Source organism: Ambystoma mexicanum, chromosome 1q, assembly GCF_040938575.1.
Source record: "Ambystoma mexicanum isolate Mex_15411 chromosome 1q, UKY_AmexF1_1, whole genome shotgun sequence".
NCBI lineage: Eukaryota > Metazoa > Chordata > Amphibia > Caudata > Ambystomatidae > Ambystoma > Ambystoma mexicanum.
In genome coordinates this window covers 1,012,755,975-1,012,776,020 of record NC_090922.1, presented here as the reverse complement: position 1 = coordinate 1,012,776,020, position 20,046 = coordinate 1,012,755,975, and the positions used below count along the sequence as shown (strand labels likewise).

General features: G+C 47.4%; 1 protein-coding gene across 3 annotated transcripts in view; it reads right to left on the bottom strand.

Annotated features, from left to right (window-relative positions):
* Nucleotides 1–20,046, bottom strand: part of LOC138540387 (putative ferric-chelate reductase 1) — a 552,853-nt gene that overhangs the window by 383,142 nt on the left and 149,665 nt on the right. For all 3 annotated transcript variants that reach the window (XM_069641681.1, XM_069641682.1, XM_069641683.1), the window contains exon 5: nucleotides 1,262–1,325. In XM_069641681.1, the coding sequence (XP_069497782.1) occupies nucleotides 1,262–1,325 (64 nt within the window). The remainder of the gene's footprint in view (nucleotides 1–1,261; nucleotides 1,326–20,046) is intronic.

Here is a 20,046-nt window from a genome sequence, read left to right as displayed (position 1 = left end):
GCATCTAAAACTTCCTCCAGCTCTGAGCAAAACAAATACGTTCTACCTTTGCCAATCCAACATCTTGGACCTGGAATTCACCATAATCTTCTGCTCATGCAACTGATCATATTTAACTCTACATACATGAAAGGCCTGTTCCACCTATGTGGTCATCTCGACTTAACTGATGAGGTTGAATCGCCCTATTAACTTGTCCATGGACAGAAGTCACTTTCAGTAAATCTCTTCTCTGCACAACCACCACCCTAGAAGCTCTCCGGGAACCCTCCCTCTACTCCTCTGCAAGGTTCCTGGCAATTTTAATCGGACCCCTTAGACCTTGCACCCCTCTACTACTTCTTCATTGTCCTCATCACCAGGCATTGCTGTATACACGGATGCACAGGAAGAATATAACCACCAGACTGCAGGTAAAACGGATAATATCATTCATTTTCAATGCAGTGCACTCCAGCAGTAATTCCATGCTGTATTGTAGGAGCTCCCTTCTTTGTAGCTCAGCAGACATAAGCACGTGCATGGCTGCTCCTGCAGGTGATTCAGGTAACCACTCCACCTTGATTCATGTCCACATGCATGCACATTACACTAAGGACACCAGAGTCCCCTCAATTCTGCATAGACACACATAGGCTGAGCTGTGCTTGCATGCAGCAGGTGAGCAGCGCAAAGACATGTTTTGCAGACTGGAATCTGGACTCTCATTCCCTCCTAGCTTCCACTATCCTGCATCCCCCTTGATTCACAAATATCGTCCTCATAACTTCGGCTGAGGCATCTATTAGGATTCACCAATTGGCTCTCTAGATGCATGTTCATGGAGTGAGTAAATCTAGACAGATGCCCTTGTCACATCTTACACCTTGCTGCCACCATTCCTCCGTTCCAGCGGTTTCTGATGCGCACCATAGAATAAAGCTGATGCCCATGATAAATTCTGTCCAACTGTACACATTGCTTTCCATCTCATACCTTCAAGAGCCCCGTTTCCATCTTCCCCTTTTTCCAACTAAATACACTGGTTTTGCTATTATCTATTGCTAATGTTGAATGCTCCATCATATTCGTCTTTTAGTCTCCCGGACACGTACAGTGCAGTGCGCTGGTGCCATAAACTATGGCAGGAGGGACTATACAAATCCAAGATAACAGACAAATATAAGCGTTTTAAGGCGTAGACATATGCAAATATGTCATCCCAAGTGTTGTCAAAATAAAGGTGTGCATTTACGAGATTGTTTCATATTCAAAAACTTACTTGAAGCAGGGCTTGGCTTTCAACTTGAGTCCAGAATATAGGGGCACTTTGAACAAAGGTTGCTCTACAAATAAATACAAATGTGAAAAGGACATTGAAATCACACATTCACATAGCAAAAGGATTATTTGCCACAATTCATCTTGCAATGTCTGTTTTGTCCAATATTCCTATGTTTTAGATTTTTCAGTAGATTTACAATTTTTTAAATGATCAAATCAACATTATGCAGTTGACAAAATATTTTGCTGACTCAAAAGCAAAGACTAACAAATATAGTTTGCCTTTGATATAGTTGATCAAACCCTTCAGCCCCTTCCACCCTTACCGTGGACATTACTGATGCTGAACTTTAGGTCACCTATAGCTCTACTCCATGTCCGATAACAGTAAAACATAATTTCTCTTTCATTTCTTTATCAATTGCTTCGAGGTCAAAGTAAAAGCCTGTCTCTCTGTAATTTGTGTGGAGGGAAACTCTCCAGTCACTGTGTTAAGTGCTCGTGGATGCCCTTCAACAAGTCGAGCAAGCTGTGCTCAACACTTAATGACGTTCATTCCACTAGGGTAGCTGTGGCGGAGCAGCCCATTGGGTTGTATGGGGAACTGTAAGAACAAGGAGCAGGCCAATTGTTCACGTTGAGTTGTATGTGATTTTAAAACCAGATCAACATCAACCCTTTTTTTGCACATCACAATGGATATTGGAACGTGCCCAAAAAAAGGCTCATACGAAAGATGATGAGAAAGGAAGCTAAGTTGGACAGTGACAATTACTTCCAGATGGCTTACAAGAAATGATGCAATAGCAAAAGGACTCAGGATCTAGAACCCACCGAGGACTACCTATAACAGGGTATATGCTGAGCAGCAGCCATGCAGGAGAGCATTGGAAATAATTAAAAACATCAGATACACCAATTCCACTTCAGGACAACCAGAGAATAAGGAGATAAACAACATCAGAAAAAGGCTTAAAGATCAAATTAACAGCCCAGCAGCACACCATGACAATGAGCTCCAAAAGACACCAAACATTGATTTTTTATTTTGTTTTACCTCCAGGTCATTCCTTGTAGGCCACATACTTTATTGTTATCCATAGTACTTTTCGTGGATGAGGAAGGCACATTGCACAGCCTGAAAAAGTGATCCACACACTAAATCGAATCAACACTAAGGACGCAATGGGACACCCTTTTTATTTACTTTACTTTATTAATTTGTAATGCGCACCATGTGAACCGGAGGCTTAAGGGCACAACATGGAACGACCAATATAGCATCACTAGTCAAGTGATACACACACACAAACATGACGTAAGAAAGAGGCGAAGCCGCCGGAAAAGGAGAGGAAAAGGAGAGAAAAAGGGGCCCTGGCCCAGTTATCTGAATAAAAATGTCTTGAGCTTCTTTCTGAAAATTGCCCTAGATTTCAGTTCTCCGAGATCCAGTGGAATGGCATTCCATGCCTTTGGCGCAGCCATAAAAAATGTGCATCTCATGACCAGAGTCAGATTGCAGAGCATTATTTTTAGGTGGTTACTGTTATTGGACCTCGATGCCCTAACACTTGTCTTGTTGATCCAAGCCTCAACTAGATAACAGGGGCTTGTGACCATGAAACTTTTATGAGTAATCGCCAACAGCCGAAAATGAATCCTAGCTTCAATCAGAAGCCAGTGAAGGTTGCGTCTCGCATCTTGTTCCTGATCTCTCTTTTTTAGGCCAGCAATAACCTCGACCACACTATTTTGTAGAAATTTTACCCACGAGTGATCAGACTTGGATATCCCTACCAACAAGTTGCTGCAGTAGTCGATTTTTGACCCTACAATAGCCCTCACCACAACCTCACAATTTGTTTGAGAAATAGAACAGAGTTGTACTAGCAGTTTGATGTAGTAGGCAGTAGAGAACACCATGCTTCTTACTTAAGCCCTCACATTCACATGAACTTGTACGTGCTGAAAAGTCTTTACTCTGCAAATAATTGACATTCTACCTCAGTTAGGAAATGGGTCAAGATTTAAATGTGCAAGGAAAAAGGAGACTATATATGGTTTTTGTCTCAAATTGTATTTACTTCCATGAGTAGAGCAGTAAAAAAGGGGGTCCTTAAGATTATGATGGCAGTTACAAATAGTGTGAACAACTCATAACTAAAGCCAAAAACTTGAAAAACAGTATCTAAAAACAAGCAAAATCTGGCATATACAACAGGTAAACAAAAGCGTACACCACCCCCCCCCCCCCCCAAGAGTGATCAGCAATAAGCACACAAACAATAAGATCATTACAACAGCAGCAGCTGACAAAGGTGGTGCTTTTGTGATCATGGATAAACCAAAATAAAAAAAAGCAGCATACAGACAAATCATTTCCAGAACATGAATAGTGACCACCTTCATGGAATACAAAATCACTCGAACAAATCTTCCAAAGCAGCATTAAAGAACATCTAAGCTGTTATCAAACAAACTCACTCAGTGTTGATTCTATATGCTCCCAAAGGAATTTGGGGGATTTTCACATTTCCGAAATGACCAATGAAGAAATTACTGAATGTTACTTGTTCAAAAATAACATTCAATATTTCCTCCTGCAGCCATTTTGGACAACCCAATCCCACCCACCGCCTTACATACCCATTGGCGGCACACTCCACTGCGATTTTCAAAGATGCATTACCTTTTAGGCCCATACCCCACCGATGGGAGGGTAATGTAGACATCCTATCAGCCAAACTGTCACTTTCACCAAAAAACACCATAAATATTCAAGTTATTTACCGGCCCCTGGGAATCCCTGCAGACTTCCAAGGACAAGTCACCCACCTACTCAGTGAAAATATAAAAAAAAAAAAAACCAAAACCCTACTCCTAGGTGACCTAGGATTCAATGACCTCAATGATAAAGCTGCTAGTTCATTCACCAAGGAGCTCACAGATCTGGGTTTCTCCCAGAAAATTATGAACCCTACTCGCTCCATAGGCCGCACTCTTGACTGGGTGGTTGACCACAACAGTGATTCCACCATCGTATAACTTCCGACCGTATCTTTACCTGCCGTGCCTAGCACCTCCTTTTTTGCAAGACCCAAACATTTTAGCTGGTATATTTAAGGACATCCTTACTTACGCAGTCAACATCATAACCCCACTAGAAAACAAGAAGGAACAAAAGTCATTTCATGCAAACTCTTCGTTCACAGAAGAGGTCCAAACCTTATGCAATAACAAACGCCAAGCTCTCAAAAAAGTATAAAGATGCCATCTTCACTGCTAAATCCAAAGCGTATAATCGGCGAATATCCAACACCAACTCTCAATCCAAAGAACTCTACCTTCTTTAATGAACTCAGAGCTCCTCCTATCTGCACTGACGAGATTGTTAAAGATGAAGCATGGTGGACAACCATACAAGCTGAACCAGAACCAGCCAATACAGACCCTGCCCAGCGACAAAACCATAAACTTCCCTAAATTCGCATTTAAAGACATCTCAGAATCAGAAGTCAAAGACATCCTCAAACACCTTAAACCGTCGCAATGTAAAGTGCTATGTATGCCCCCCCGAAGTTCATCAAGGAGTGTGCCGAGCCCCTTGCTCCACTCCTGTCTGCCTTCATAAACTCCTCATTTAAATCGGGCATTGTCCCGGACAGCCTTAAAGAGGCTTGGTTGCGTCCTCTCTTAAAAAAGCCAACACTAGATCCCTCCCAGCCTAATAATTAACGGTCCATAACCACCGTCCCGTTTCTTCTCAAAATATTAGACAAGGCCGCTCACAGCCAGTCCAACTTTACCTAGAAACCAACTCCATCCTAGGAAAGACAGTCTGGAATTCACAAAGGGCACAGAACCGAAACCGCCCTGCTAGACTTTAAAAACCAAATCACTCAGGGGCGCTGTTGAGCAGCTTGAAAATGGCTGCCTAGCTAACTAGCACCGTGTGTCACCAACTATAATCCGTCTACAGCATCGGTTTCCTAACTCCTATGACTGCCATCGAGTGCTGATGAAGACGAGGGGCACATCTGTTTCAAATCCAGAGAAGATCTGACATACTGGAGCTGGGATCTGGTCACCTACCCCATGGCGCGGCTGAGGTGCTGGGCTAGCCTGGGCCCGTGGAGGGCGTTGGCGTCGGCCTAAGGGGAGAGAGACTGCGGATTGCGGCTGTCACTACAGGGAGCCTGCTTCCAGGTTCCCGAACGGGACACTTCCTGAGACCCGGCGCTTCTGGTGCTTGTGGCTGGGCGCTGCCGAACCTCCATCTGGAGCCCTGGCATCGAGTGCCACCAGCGACAACGCTGACAAGTGAGTGCCAGGCCCGGGAGCGGCCCCGTCACCATCTTTGAACACTGCTCCATCTTGGGCCCGCTCCCGGCACTGCATCCATGAACCCTGCCGTTCCCCCATATCCCTAGAGCTCCAACAAGGCGCACACTGGGGTACCTGTCCTGTGCCTGAGCCGTTGATTCAACAGTGTACACAGGAGGGGAGCTCCTTTCTCCTAGCTGCCAGAGCAGCCCACCAACAAGCCGTTGAGTCAACTTTGTACACAGGAGCGGGAGCTCCTTTCTCTTACCAGGGAATACACAGGAGCAAGAGCTCCTTTATCCTTACTACCGGAGCAGTCCACCAAGGTCAACAGTGTACACAGGAGCAGGTGCTCCTTTCTCCTAGCTGCCGGAGCAGGCTACCAACTGGCGTACACAGGAGCAGGAGCTCCTTTCTCCTTGCTCTTCGCTGCCGGAGCAGCCCACCAACGAGTCATTAAATCAACAGCATACACAGGAGCGGGAGCTCTTTTCTCCTTACTGCCGGAACAGCCCACCAATGACATCCTCCATTACCATCTACACCCGGCTCGGCCTCTGGGCCTCTCTCCGCTGGACTGCAGCACTTCGAGCTACTGAGGGAATTAGATGCTGAATTGGAGATCCCTAATTAAACTGGCACTGACCCTGGTCACGACTCTGGACCCAAAATCTCTGAGGGAACCCTCCTTGCCCAGGAGCCTGTGGCTACATCACAGGATCCCATTGGGGGAATGATTGCTGTCTGACCACCTGCTGCTTTACATATCTGTAGCCCCATTGCTGAATTGTTCACTTCCTTGGCAGATCCACTAGACCTTGCTCCTGGACCACGTCTGGGCACAGACCGGACACTTCCTTCGCCTCCAGAGTTTCAACTTAGATCTGCTGGCCCCCAGTGTGGCCATCAGCATTGGCATAAACTAGTGGCAGGATGCCTCGAACATTTCCTCTGAAACAAGCATTAAGGCCCATACTGCCCACACTCTCCTGCAACTGGACTGCATTGGGCCCGACTGGCTTCTGGTTGGCCTCTCATTGCCCATCCGCGAGGTCTGCCTCATACCTTACGGTGGCCTGCGTGACACGTCTGAGGAGCCTCAGTGCGGTAGGGGCTGCTCTGGACTGCGTTCCTGCCTCTTCAGCTGTTGGACTGGACAGACTTGGCAAGCTGTGGCACCTCGTGGGGTACAAAGGTGGCGGCCGACCTCGGGCACCGCTGCTGAGAACCGACCCGGAGGTTGTGTGGCTTCCCGCCCTGCCCTCCACTACCATAGTGCTGCCTGGGCGCAGGGCGAGCGGCTGCTGGACGTCTCCCTCCCTGCTCCCCCCTGCGATCCTCAACACGGACTGCTCCCACCCGCGGGGGACGAGAGAGCGGACTTGTCGGACCGTGGTGCGGGACGACCGCCCTTCCGGGATGCCATCACCCGGGGGCCCTCATCATGGCTGGGCTGCTCCATTGGCCTCCTTCTGGATATCACATGCGGTACGGGCGCAGCCGCCCTGAAGGCTGAAAGGTGGGTGCTGGCCCTGACACCTCTCTGAATAGCTCCCGCCATCGGGCCTGGGGCACATCACTTATTGAGCCTGTGGGGGCAGCCTTTGCACTGGTGCGTGGGGGGCTGAGTCCTGGTGGAACTGTTCACATACCTCACTCCTGTACATGCAGCTCCCTATTGAGACATCACCAACCATGGGGCACTTTTCTGGATGGGTGGTGGGAACATGATCACCCACACTCCTCCTCCGATTGTTCCCATCTGTGCCATCATCGCTCGAGCCGTGGCCCAGTCTGCAACACCACGCTGAAATATCCATTCATCTGACCGGAAATCACATAATCAGCGCACCAACCCTGCTGGCCTACTGCAGTGCATCCGAACCTCAGCAGTGGTGCACTCTCCACTACTACTACGATTTACAATATTCCTGGGCCCCCACGTGCCTGGCTGCCCTACCAGTACACCTGCATACTGACCTTTGGCGGATACCATACATCTGACTACATTGTCATGTCTAACAGATCCCGAGGCGCCAGTAAAACGGGAGCTATGGATAAGTTTGATAAAGCAACGCCTAGATCGGACTAGGGCCACACATCATCCAATCAAGATGACCCTACCTCACCCCCACCAGCCCCGGCACCTGATCTTGCGGCAATACTGGAATCTATGACCAAGAATTTTGCTTCCTTTCACGAGAAGGTAGATGATATTAATGCCAACTTGCATCGCTCAAATCCCAAGTAGACCATGCTGGCACCAGGATCACAGAGGCAGCAGCACGAGTCAGTGTCAATGAAGATAGTATACACACCATCCAAGATGCAGTTGGTTCCCTTAGCTGGGATATGAAGATGGTTAGGGCCAAATGCGACGACTTGGAATCGAGATCGCGCAGGAACAACATAAGTTTAATTGGTGTCCTGAAAATGCTTGAAGCGCTGCATGGAATTGCCAGTTGAAGATCTGTTAAAAGAGCTGCTTGACAACCTCGCCCCCCTTCTTCACGGTAGATCGAGCTCGCCGAGCCTTGGCGTCACGCCCTGCACCCAGAGACTTTCCCAGGCCCGTTATCGCTAAAATACTCAATTATAGAGACAGAGACCTTATCCTCCGTCTGTCTCATGAGGAGGATCTCGGTGGGGGTGCAGCAGAAGAGGCGCCAGTTCCTTCGGGTAAAGAAGCTGCGAGAGTGGAGCATCCCCTACACAATACTGTTCCCGGCACGGCTGAAGTTCACATTTAAGGAGAAACTCTACTTTTTCACGGTCCCAGACTATCCCTCCTCAGGACCACATGGACATGGATAATGACTGAGACATCCCTCAAATGCCCTAATTCTCCAATAATCTAGCAATTAACATTCATCAGCATCTGGTATGCTAGCTTCTCCCCATGGACGCACGTAGCGCCTTGTCACTTGTCTTGCTATGCTGTATAGGCCAACTCTGTAGCCGCCTTATGGCACCCATCTCAATCATGAAGAGACACTGGCTCATACTCATATACATCTCCTCATCCTCTGGCTGGGTTGATCGAAGCTGCTGAGCCAGGACTTCTCATGTAACGACTCCCATCTGCTGGCCCACATGGCTGTTGAAGGGAAAACTACGTTCCAAAGACCTAGAGAGCCGAACCTGCGTACCCTTGTGGTACTTCACTACTCTTCTTTGCTTTGTTTGGTTGGCAACACGGCAACAGCGTACCCCACTGCAGTTGCAAAACTATGTTGGAGGTTTTGTTTGGTGTGGGCCCCCATTGGGCCAAAAGCACCGTCAGTCCATGTAGGGATCGGCCCGCTGACACCCATCTCAGGGTGGTTGTTAGAATTGGGAGGGAAAGGGTGCCCCTGGTCATAACTGGACGGCAAGGGAGAGGGGAGGTAGGGTTCTGATAAGTTATATTGAAAAAGGCAGAGGCAGACCAGCAGATTGCGCTTTCTTGGAGCATCTTAAGAGTAACTACAAAAAACTGCAGATCCATGCCACGACAGGTGAGCCGGGATGTGCCCTAGGCAAGTGAAATGTCCACTACCATAATGTCCTGGAATGTCCAGGGATTGAGTAACCACACCAAGGCCAGTAAAATTATGGTCTATGCCAATAAACACGGTAGCAAAATATTGCTGCTGCAAGAAACGCACACCACGCCTGGCACCATCATGGGGCCCTAACAGACATTCCACTTCCTATTCCACACAGGCAAGAGGCGTGCTGACACCGATTCACAAATCCATTAAATTTATACTACACAAGAGCTACATAGATCCCGATGGTAGATATGTCATATTACACTGTACCATAGTAAACAGGGAGTACCTTCTTGTGAACACCTACAGCCCCAATGTAGATGCCCCTGAGTTTGCGGACACTGTGGCTGCTATACTACTGGGCTATGTGGGAATCCAGATCATATTGGGGGGGGTGGGGGGGAGACATGAACCTTATACTGGACATTAACCTGGACAGGACCGGGACTGCCTTCAGGTCTTTGTCCGGCACTGCACGTAGACTACATAGTCACAGCGCAACAGTTAACATCCTAGACGCTTGGAGGACACTGCACCCTCAACGGTGCAAATATACCTATTACTCCTCTGTCCATGATAGTTCCTCCAGAATGTACCTGTTCCTAGTGTCGAGTGAAGTGATGGGCAGGGTGGAGAGAGCACAGATACTGACTCGCACATTTCTGACCACGCCCCAATCACTCTATCGGTAGAACTGAGAACACCTGTCCTGACATTCAGCACATGGCGCTTCAAATCCATGGCCCTCAGGGACATTGTGTTCAAGGCGGATATATTAGCTGATACTGAGTACAACATCCCCCAGGCTACCTCCATTGGTGTCCGGTGGGATGCCTTCAAAGCATATATCAGGGGGATGTCTATATCAAGAGAAGCTGGAGTGCTAAAATGAAAAGAGCCGCCCTCAGTCGCTCTGAAACCAGATTGCGTGAGTTGGAACAGGGATGCTTGACTGCGGCTGACCCCGCTAAACTGGCTCTAATTAGCGAGGAACTCCAGAATTCAACACACATGCCACCAGAGAAGTCCAATACTTTAGTCACCCACAGGCTGCTCAGAAATATGGGGAGGGTGATAGACCCAGCGGAAAACACTAGTAACTCTAATAAAGGGGGAATGCGGTCAGGCCCAGATCACCACTATTAGGGATGAACAAGTTATCTCACAGTGGTCGGACCAACAGATATTGGATATATGTACCGATTTCTACACGACCCTATATTCCCAACCCCCTGAACACACTGAATAGCATATGAGGGACCTCCTAGATCAGATACCCACAACATGCATCTCCGCCTCGACCAGAGACCAGCTGGACTCCCCGAACATTCTGGGCAAGATAGTCAGGGCCATCCCGGACCTCCCTAAAGGTAAAGCACCGGGTCCCGACGGACTCACGACTGAATTCTACCAGGAACACAGCATACTAGCCCCCAAATTATTGGAAGTCTGGGATGAATCTCTCTGCATGTCTGTCCTCCCTCCTCCTTTGCGTGAAGCCATTTAACGGTGTTTCTTAAGCCTGGCAAGCACGGCGATGAATGTGGTTTGTATAGGCCGCTCTCCCTTATGAACTTCTACACTAAGATCTTCGCCAAGGAGATAGCGAACCGGTTCCTCCCGATTATGACGCATCTAGTCCATGAAGATCAAGCAGGCTTTGTGCTAGGGAGAAACACTTCCTATAGCATTAGGCGGCTGTTTAATGTGATGGCCCGAATTGACCAGGATGCACACGCAATTGCGGTCCCACTCGACGCTCAGAAAGCGTTCGATATGGTATCATGGAAGTATATGTGGCTAGTGTTGGAGACAATGGGCATCGGCCCCAATATGATTGGATGCATTAAACTATTATACACCTCACCAGTGGCTAGGGTTCGGGCTAACTCCTTGACATCCACTCTGTTCACACTCTTCAGAAGCACCCGACAGGGTTGCCCATTGTCCCCGATCCTCTTTGCACTAGTGATAGAGCCTATGGCGGACCACATCAGAGCATATCAAAGCATGCCATTCCCACAGGGGGAGAAGACTAAAAGACACCCTGAAAATTATATATGTGTATGCAGATGATGTATTACTATACATTAGGGACCCTGCCACTCATCTTGACCCTATACTACGAGACATCACACGCATAGGCACCCTTTCAGGATTCACAATCAATTACTCCAAATCAGAGATCTTTACGCTCACTAACTCTACTCAACAACTAGTCACCGAATACCCTCTGCGCTGGTCCCCCGGCGGAATCAGATACTTGGGAGTACAGGTGTCCCTAACCAAGACCACCCTGCTCGCAGACAACTACCTGGCTGCAGCACAGCTGTCCAAGACGAAAAATGGCACGGTGGCGCTCTCTCCTACTGTCATTTGCTGGGTGGCTCTCTCTCATCAAGATGGTCCTACTCCCCAAGTTGTTATACACCTTCAGTAACATACCCATATGGCCCGGGCGCAAATACTTGACGAGACTACACAAATCATGTGCACAGTTCCTATGGTACTCCGGTGCGGTGTGCAAGAAATGGTCTGATATGACGCTCCCATATGAGAAAGGGGGTTTACTGCCCCCGACCTTGTATCTTACTGGACAGCTGCGCAGGCCCAGTACGCCACTCACTGGTACCCTGGCTCCCCAACCTGCCCACATGTTAAGCTGGAAATCCTGGCAGCTACCGGAGTTAACATAATGACCCTCATATTACATCAGCACTATGTACCCGGTTCTCCCATCAACCCAATCGGAACCACCTTACGTGCCTGGAATCGACTGCTACATTCAACAACATTATAAATGGCTCCCCATGTGGGCTTTCCCCGGGCTGGAGCCTACACATGATCCTGCTCTGGTTGGGCACTGGGGGACTTTAGGCTACCAGGCACTAACAGACTTCTACCCCGATGGCAGGTTTATTGACCCACAGACATGGAAGCCGGGCCTCTCTGGGTCTGCGCTGGAGATCCTGCAATATTATAGGCTCCGGGCCACATTCCGTGCCACATGGCCCACTTTTCCTAATGAACCCCCTGACACTCCAGCGATTGCATACATTGCTAATTTGCGTTGTCTCCTCCTTATACAAGATGTTACTGGAGGGCGCCCTGGTCCAGGTTTCCAGGGCATACGGCGTATGGGCGGAGGAACTGGGCTTTGAGATCTCTGACCAGTTGTGGGAGAAAATGTGCTCACATACCAACAAAGTTTACCTCAACTTCCGCTACCGAGCTATGCAGTATAAACTACTGAACAGGTTGTACTACACCCCTCTCAAGATTTCTAAGTTTGCCCACACCACTACACATTCCTATCCCCGGTGCAAGGCGGAGAAAGCTGATCATTTACATATGTTTTGGACTTGCCATGAACTCGGGGAATTCTGGGGAAGAATCCTAGAGACACTTGCTGAGGTAATTGACACTACTATTGACCCACTGGGGATCTCGTTTAGGGTGTGGAAAAGCGACGATATTAAACGCATGACCAAATTCTTAAATATAAACTGCATAGTGGCCAAGAATTGTATACTTCAAAGCTGGAAGAGCCCCTCTACCCCGACATTTCAGACGTCGTTAAGCTTGCTTACATGGTCTCGAAACTGTGAAGAAGAGTACCTTACTTTGCTCCCTACACATTTCCCCCCCCCCCCCAAGGGCATATGGTCCGCATTCAACAGCTACCTTAATAATCAAGAGGAGAGAACATCAGAGAGTGGCTCGTCTCCGGCCCCATTGGAAAGTACTTGAACACCATGAAATATCATACTTTGTTGCTTCCCCGCGTGTTATGCTATTGCTTTTGCAGTTACTGTACTACCCTTCATGTGTATATTGAATGCATCATTCGCTTTAACGTGTGTTTGTTGTGAACCTCTGTCAACAAAAATAAAAGGTTTAAAAAAATAAAAAAAAAAAACACTCAAATTTTGGACAATGGCAAGCCCGCCCTCCTCCTCCTCCTCCTCCTCGACCTCTCAGCGGCGTTAAATCTAGTGGACCACAAAACCCTCACCGCACACCTCACGCATGCAGCGCACTTTTCCGACCAATCAGCTTCCTGGATCACCTCCTTCTTAGAAGGCAGAGAAATGAAAGTCTTCTCAAACATAGCAAATGCAGCTCCCACCATCATTCACTGTGGAGTCCCACAGGGATCTTGTACTGCCCCAACGCTATACAATCTCACCATTAAGCCCCTTTTTGATAAACTGGATGCACTTGGGATCGCATACATAACTATGCTGATGATACCCAGGTGCTCCTTCCTCTAACAGGCTCATATCACCAAGACGCTACAGCCCTACGGCAAATCCACTCGACCATCCAAGCCTGGATGGCTACAAATGGCCTATGCATCAACGGGGATAAGACTGAGATTCTTATTCTTGGCCAAAAGTCCACTCTAGCAAAGCTAAACTGTCTCTATTCCGACCTTAACATTGACAACTGCATCATTCCAGTCCTGTCCTCTGTCAAGACCTTAGGGGTCCACATTTATGCTACACTGTCCATGAATAAGCAAGTCAGCGCCATTGTCTCTGCCTTTGCCCCAAGTAAGAAACTCATCAATGCCATAAAACCCTTCCTAACAAGGACAACTGTCTCTCAATAGCCAGAGTCTCCATAGGGGCCAAGCTTGACTATTGCAGCGTGCTCCTAGCTGGCACCTCCATAAAAAAACAAATAGACTCCACTTCACCCAAAATAACTCACTAAGAGCAGCCTCAAGCTTTCCAAAAAGAGACCACCTCTCACATGCAAGAAAGACTGTTCACTGGCTCCCAGTCAAAGATCGCGTCACTTTCAAAATTCTCATGACCACACACAAATGCATTAACCTTACAGAACCGTCCTACCTTTCAAACACACTATCCAGATCTATCTCAACTAGGCCTACCAGAACATGCTACACCAACCAACTCACCGTCCCGCGCATCAACAGGGTCAAAGCAGGAGGGATAGGCTTCCCATACTTGGCCCCAAAGCTCTGGAATGCGCTACCCACTGCCCTCCGAGCAGAAACTTCACTCCCTGCCGTTTGAAAAAACCTGAAAACCTCCCTCTTTACCTAACCTCTCTCTACTTTCCCACCCCTGATCAGCTTTGTGCCTGGAAACTGTTCTATACAAATTGTACAATAAGTTTGTCTGTTTTTATATGTAACTAAACTGCTCACTCACTGTAACAATCACCACAATGCCTTCGGGCTGTTGTGCACTCTAAATATGAATAAATAAATAAATAGATCATAGACAACAATGGCAAGGGTGGGGAGGGCATGACAAAGGTTTCACTGGCAATGACTGGGGCGGTTTGTCCCTCCTGCCCCGCCACCCCACCATGGCCCTGTGTGTGAGACTGAGTGAATGTGTGTATGCGTGCAGAGCATTATATACCTCCTTGTGAGAGTGGCGACAGGTAGCAAGTGGATGGGTTGGGTGTGCAATATACGGCTGTAGCAGAGAATTTTACAGCATGCTCCAATCTTTACCATAATCTTGCATTCTGCGTTTATGGATTATGGTAAATGTACAGAGAGACGTGGATTAATATAAATGCGAGTGTGGGGAATAAGTAAGGAGGTTGATTGGGAGGGCTTTCTGTGCATTTTAATTGTTTTGGTGATCCAAGATGAACTTTTAAATAGAGGAACAAAGGAATAAAAAAAGAAAATTGTTACACTGTACATCATTTCAAGACGGTTGAATGCATCAGTTTGGTTAAAATATTTGATAGTAGGAGGTTAAAGGCCCTTTCGTTAAAGAGTTTGGAAAACAGTACTGGGAATTTAATCTCTCTCCCTAGTTGTGTTATGGTCCAGACCTTTCCTCTCAACTGTGGATCTGTATACCCTTCCACAAGTTGTTTTCAATGGAGAAAGAGCTAGTGCAGTTTCATAAATTTGCCAGTGTGATTTCATGAAGGTGAACACAGGAAATGGGCAGGCACGAAATGTGTTGAAAATGCTTTAGGCCAGATATCATCCTATTTAGTGTTAAAGAGCATCAACTAATTTAGTGCCCATTTTATTTACTTTACATCAGGTTCACCTTCCAGTTTCAATTGTAAAATGTTTGATTGTGCGTAACGTGTTTACACCTGCATTCTTTGAGGGCAAGTTTTGAGTTATCTTCAAGTCCCAGAAGGCAATTGGAGGATCAGTTCTAGGTAGCCAATTGGAGTATTTCCTTAGAAGGGATTATGGGCTGACAAATTATTTCAGGCTCGGCAAAGTCACCAAAGTTGAGACTATGTAATGCGGAATCAGTATTTTACTGAATTTATCGGTGGGTCTTGAACTGGGGGATTAGTAGAGTGCAAATGCTCACAGCTAGAAAGGGTGATAACTCTTGGGCTGCTTACCAACTGCACAGGCATTTCAACAATATCTCAGAGGGAAATTAAATCCTTTTGTGATCACTACATACTTAAGTGCAGGGTGCCTTGCTTAGAACTTAATTTGTAATTGACTTATCAAATCTGCTCCTGAAGGGATTTCATCTAGCCATGCTATGTGTGAAAAATAAATATGTACTGTACGAAGTCAAATTGAGGCGGAAATGCCCTTATAATATTATTAGGTCTGGCAAGAAATAATTATGGGTTCTTACTCATTACCAACTACGATCTCCCTGGTTATCTTTACACCAGTCAGATCATGACATGCCTTACTGAAGGGGTCAATGACTTGCCATATGATCATAGTTAAAGTAGCAGTGTGTGTTGCTGGGATTTACACACCTATTGTGGCCCTTGCGAGAAAGAATTTGTATCTACTCTTCTGACTACAGCATCCCTTCCCCCATCTCTTTTGTGCATCCAAAAAGAAATGCACAGGGATTCAAATGGGTTGATGTGTTGGTGGGTATTGACCCTGGTATGCTAAATGCAGGACCCTTGAAGATATCCCAGGTATGCCTGCATGGAAAATGGGGGCTAGGTGAAACTCTTTATTGGAATAGATCAAATCATTCACAAAAAAGACAAAATCAAGTATTTGTCAATTTCTTCTCATTTACATAGCAACCAAGAGTACAGTTGAGCTAGACGATGGATACCAAGTTGAATCTGAGATCCATACTTCTAGCGAGATGTTCAGAGATTAACTCAGCAGGCGATCCTATTCAATGAATGAGACTATTATTTCAACCTTTGCAGGCCTGATAATTATCACCCTTTGATGGCTCCAAATTGAATTGTCAAACGTTATCTTAAAAGAAAAAAAAAAAGGGGACCGGTGCTCCGAGCATGAATATTACATCATTTATTCACAAAATTTGCCATGAACAATTCTATCCCATTATCATGGAAACAGGCGCTTTTAATACCAGTGTATCCAAATGGAAACCATACGGACCCGGTCAACTATTGTTAGTTAGTGATGTTAAATACCTCCAGTAAAATGTTTGGCAACATCTCCTATAGCTAAGTAAATGGCCATTTGCCAAAACATATTACAACCTTTACAATCGGTTCAGCTACTATACAAAATATACATTGATACTGCAATAGTTGACTCATCAAGACAAGAAAGGTGCTTCTCCACTGCTATATGCTGCCTTCATCGATTATTGTGCAGTATTTGATGGCATAGATCTCAGACTCCTCTGCCATAACCTGCATTGCTAAATATGATTAAACAATTATACTCAAGCGAAAATGTACCTAGATAATATGTACACTCTCAGTCCAATTTAGCAGGGGTGGTTTGCCCATAATAGGTAAGGGGGAATCGGAACAAATGGTACCCTCATCCATCATGGAGGAGCTGTGCAGACCAGTGGAAAAACCGAGTGCTCACTCATTTGCTTGCAGCAGCTGATTGAGCACTCGTGGTTTTGCTTAAACTATCAAAGAGAAGCATGGTTTCCCTTTGACAGTTTAGCTCCCCAGCACATGTCAAATGAACTATGCAAGGCTGGGGGAGTTTTGCTTCTCCAGAATAGCATGCTCATTGAGAATGCAGGCTGCGGAACTCCAAATATGAATGCACCTTCCGACACATGCAGCCCATTTGGGGTGCTTACAATGGATCATTACAGCTCCTGCAAACGTGTAGGAACCAGGAAGTGCTCTTTTCTTGCTGGTTCCTGGTCGTGCTTATCAGGATTCAGAGGGCTTTGGTGGAGGAGCCCATGGAGAGGAGCAGCATCTGGACTAGGGCTGCAGGTAAGATGAATTTTAATATGCATTATGTATCTTAAGTGTGTGTGTGAATGAGTGAGTATGCTGCATGTAGCGTGGCAAATTGAGGGAATTAATTTCTTCTCCCCAGGGGGGAGCCCCTCCCTGTGAGGCTAGGGAGTTGAGCCCACTCTGAACCACAGTCCCTAGGTGTGTCCCTCATCAGGGGAGACTCCTCCCTTGGGGACAAGGACTCCCATTCCTGTGACTCCCTGATGCCCTCCATTTGATGGCCTATATGGAATTATCTAATACACTAAATTACTAGAAGATCCATGTCTGTAAAGATGATAAGGTTTAAGTTACCTACCTCTAACTATTGTTCTCCAGGATGGGTCTGACATAGATTCACATGCTCATGAATATTCCCCGTTGTCAGGCTGGGAATTCTTGGTAAAAAAAAACAGTTTCACTTTCACTTAAAAACTGTAATTCTCCTCTAGGCCAATCACTGTCCTCTGGGTCATACTGCCCCATCCAATGACAGTCCTCCCACTAAGCCCCTCCTCTGGCAGCCATCTTCAGATTTGGTAAGCATGTAAAGTGGCAGTATGACCAAGAAGAGCCGCAGAGGGGATGGAGGGAGGGTTTGCATGTGGATCCATGCCAGAAACAATAGTTACAGTGAAGGAACTTAAACCTTCTCCAGCATGCTCCTGAATAACAAATACATAGCAGTACAACATTACACAACCATGGGAGGTGGCAAGGCTCAACAGCAGCAATCAATTCTTACCTTTCGGAAAAATCACACCTCAAGTGAACAGGTTGTGTAGCACTGCTTGGCCGACTCTGGACTCCTCCCTGGAATCCCGGTCACCTCATTAGAACTTCATGTAGGTGTGGGTGTGCATGGACCTCGATGTAGCAGCCCTGCAGATGTCCAGCAGGGGCACACCAGACTGGAACGCCGTCGTCGCAGCAATCGCTCTGGTGGAGTGGGCTCTCAGATGCCTGGGCAGCAGCTGGTTTATCAACCGATGACAGTGCTTGATGCAGCTGGAGAGCCACCTTGAAATGGACGCCTTGGACAAGGACTTCCCATGGTTCACAGGACCAAAGTTTACAAACAGTTGTTAGGTCTTCTGAAAACTGTGTGTCACGTAGAACTTTAGGGCACGAGCAACGTCCAGCGAGTGCAAGGCCCTTAACAACGGTGACAAAAGTTTTGTAAAAAAACACAGGTAACACCAAAGGCTCATTGAGGTGGAATTCCGACAGAACTTTTGGCAGGAAAGAGGGGTGTGTACGCAGTACCACCCTCGATTCATGGAAAGCAAGGTACGGTTGCTTGCAGGATAGGGCCTGGATCTCACCTACTCTTCTGGCAGAGGTGATGGCTACAAGGAAAACCGTTTTCCATAAGAGCAACTTGAGTGGGGCCTGATGCAGAGGCTCTAAAGGGATCCCCAATCCCCATCACCCTTGTCAGAACCACGTTGAGTTCCCACACCGGTGCAGGACTCTTCACTGGCAGGAAAGATCAAAAAAGTCCTTTGAGAAATTCCTTGACGAGTCGGTGGGACCAAAGCAATGATCTTCCTGGAGACTTGGCGTAGATGGAGATAGCCGCGAGATGTACCTCGATAGAGGTGTGTGCCAGCCTGGCCTTGGCCAAGGATAGCAAGTATGAAAGGAACTTCAGGGCCGTGATCCTGAGAGATAATCTTCTGGGACCAGCACCATGTAGCAAAGCACTTCCACTTGTGACCGTAGCACTTCAAAGTCGACCTGACCTTGGCATGGACCTCCCTGCAGTCTGCAGGCAACTCAAACCCTAAAAGCTTTAGGGCTGCAGGAGCCAAGCCCTCAGGTTCAGAGATCTTGGGTCGTGATGAAGGATTGCACCTCCTTCTCTGGTGAGAAGATCCAGAACCACTGGCAGCTTGACCGGAGGTGCCGCCAACATGCTGATAATGTCCGGGTACCAAATCTGCCTCGGCCACACTCGGAGTGAGTTGATTGCTCATAGCAGGAGAGGTAATGGAGGAAACGTGTACAATGCGTCCCTCAGGCTCCTTGGATGGTGAAATCTGCTGGCAAACTTCTGGCACTGGAGTTCACTGCCATTGTGAACAGATCTATCTGGGGCCTGCCCCACTTGATGAATAGGTGGTCCACCTGATCCTGATGAAGCTCCCACTTGTGGCAGGAGTGCAGTTCCCTGCTGAGGGAGTTTGTGATGGTGTTCTTGACTCGCACCAGGTGGAGAGGGATGAGGAACATTCCCTGTCCGACAGCCCAGCACCCCAAGTACTGCGCCTCCTTGGAGAGCACATGGGATCGATCGCCGCCCTGCTTCCTGATGTAGAACATGGTGGTGGTGTTGTCCGTGAAGATCTTCACCACCTTGCCTTTCAGAGATGGAAGGAATGGCTTGAGGGCCCAGAACACTTCCCGTAGCTCCAGGAAGTTCATATAAAGATCACTCTCTGGCATGCAGACATCCGGTGTGCGCTCCCCATCCTTCCAGGGAGGCGTCCGTGGGGACCGTCTGCTGGTATGGGGGGGGCTCTGAAATCCCATGCCTTGGGCAATGTTGGAGCAGACACCCCACCATCCTATTGCCCGAAAGAACTTGCAGTTGAGAGAGAGATATCTTGTCCGTGAAGCTTCTGGACCTCTGTATCCAGGGAGCATCAAGGAATTCCTGAAAAGGTTAAATTTGCAGCATGCACAGCCGGATCAGGTAGATGCATCATGCCCAATAACGACTTGATGGCATGCACTGTGGCTGTCT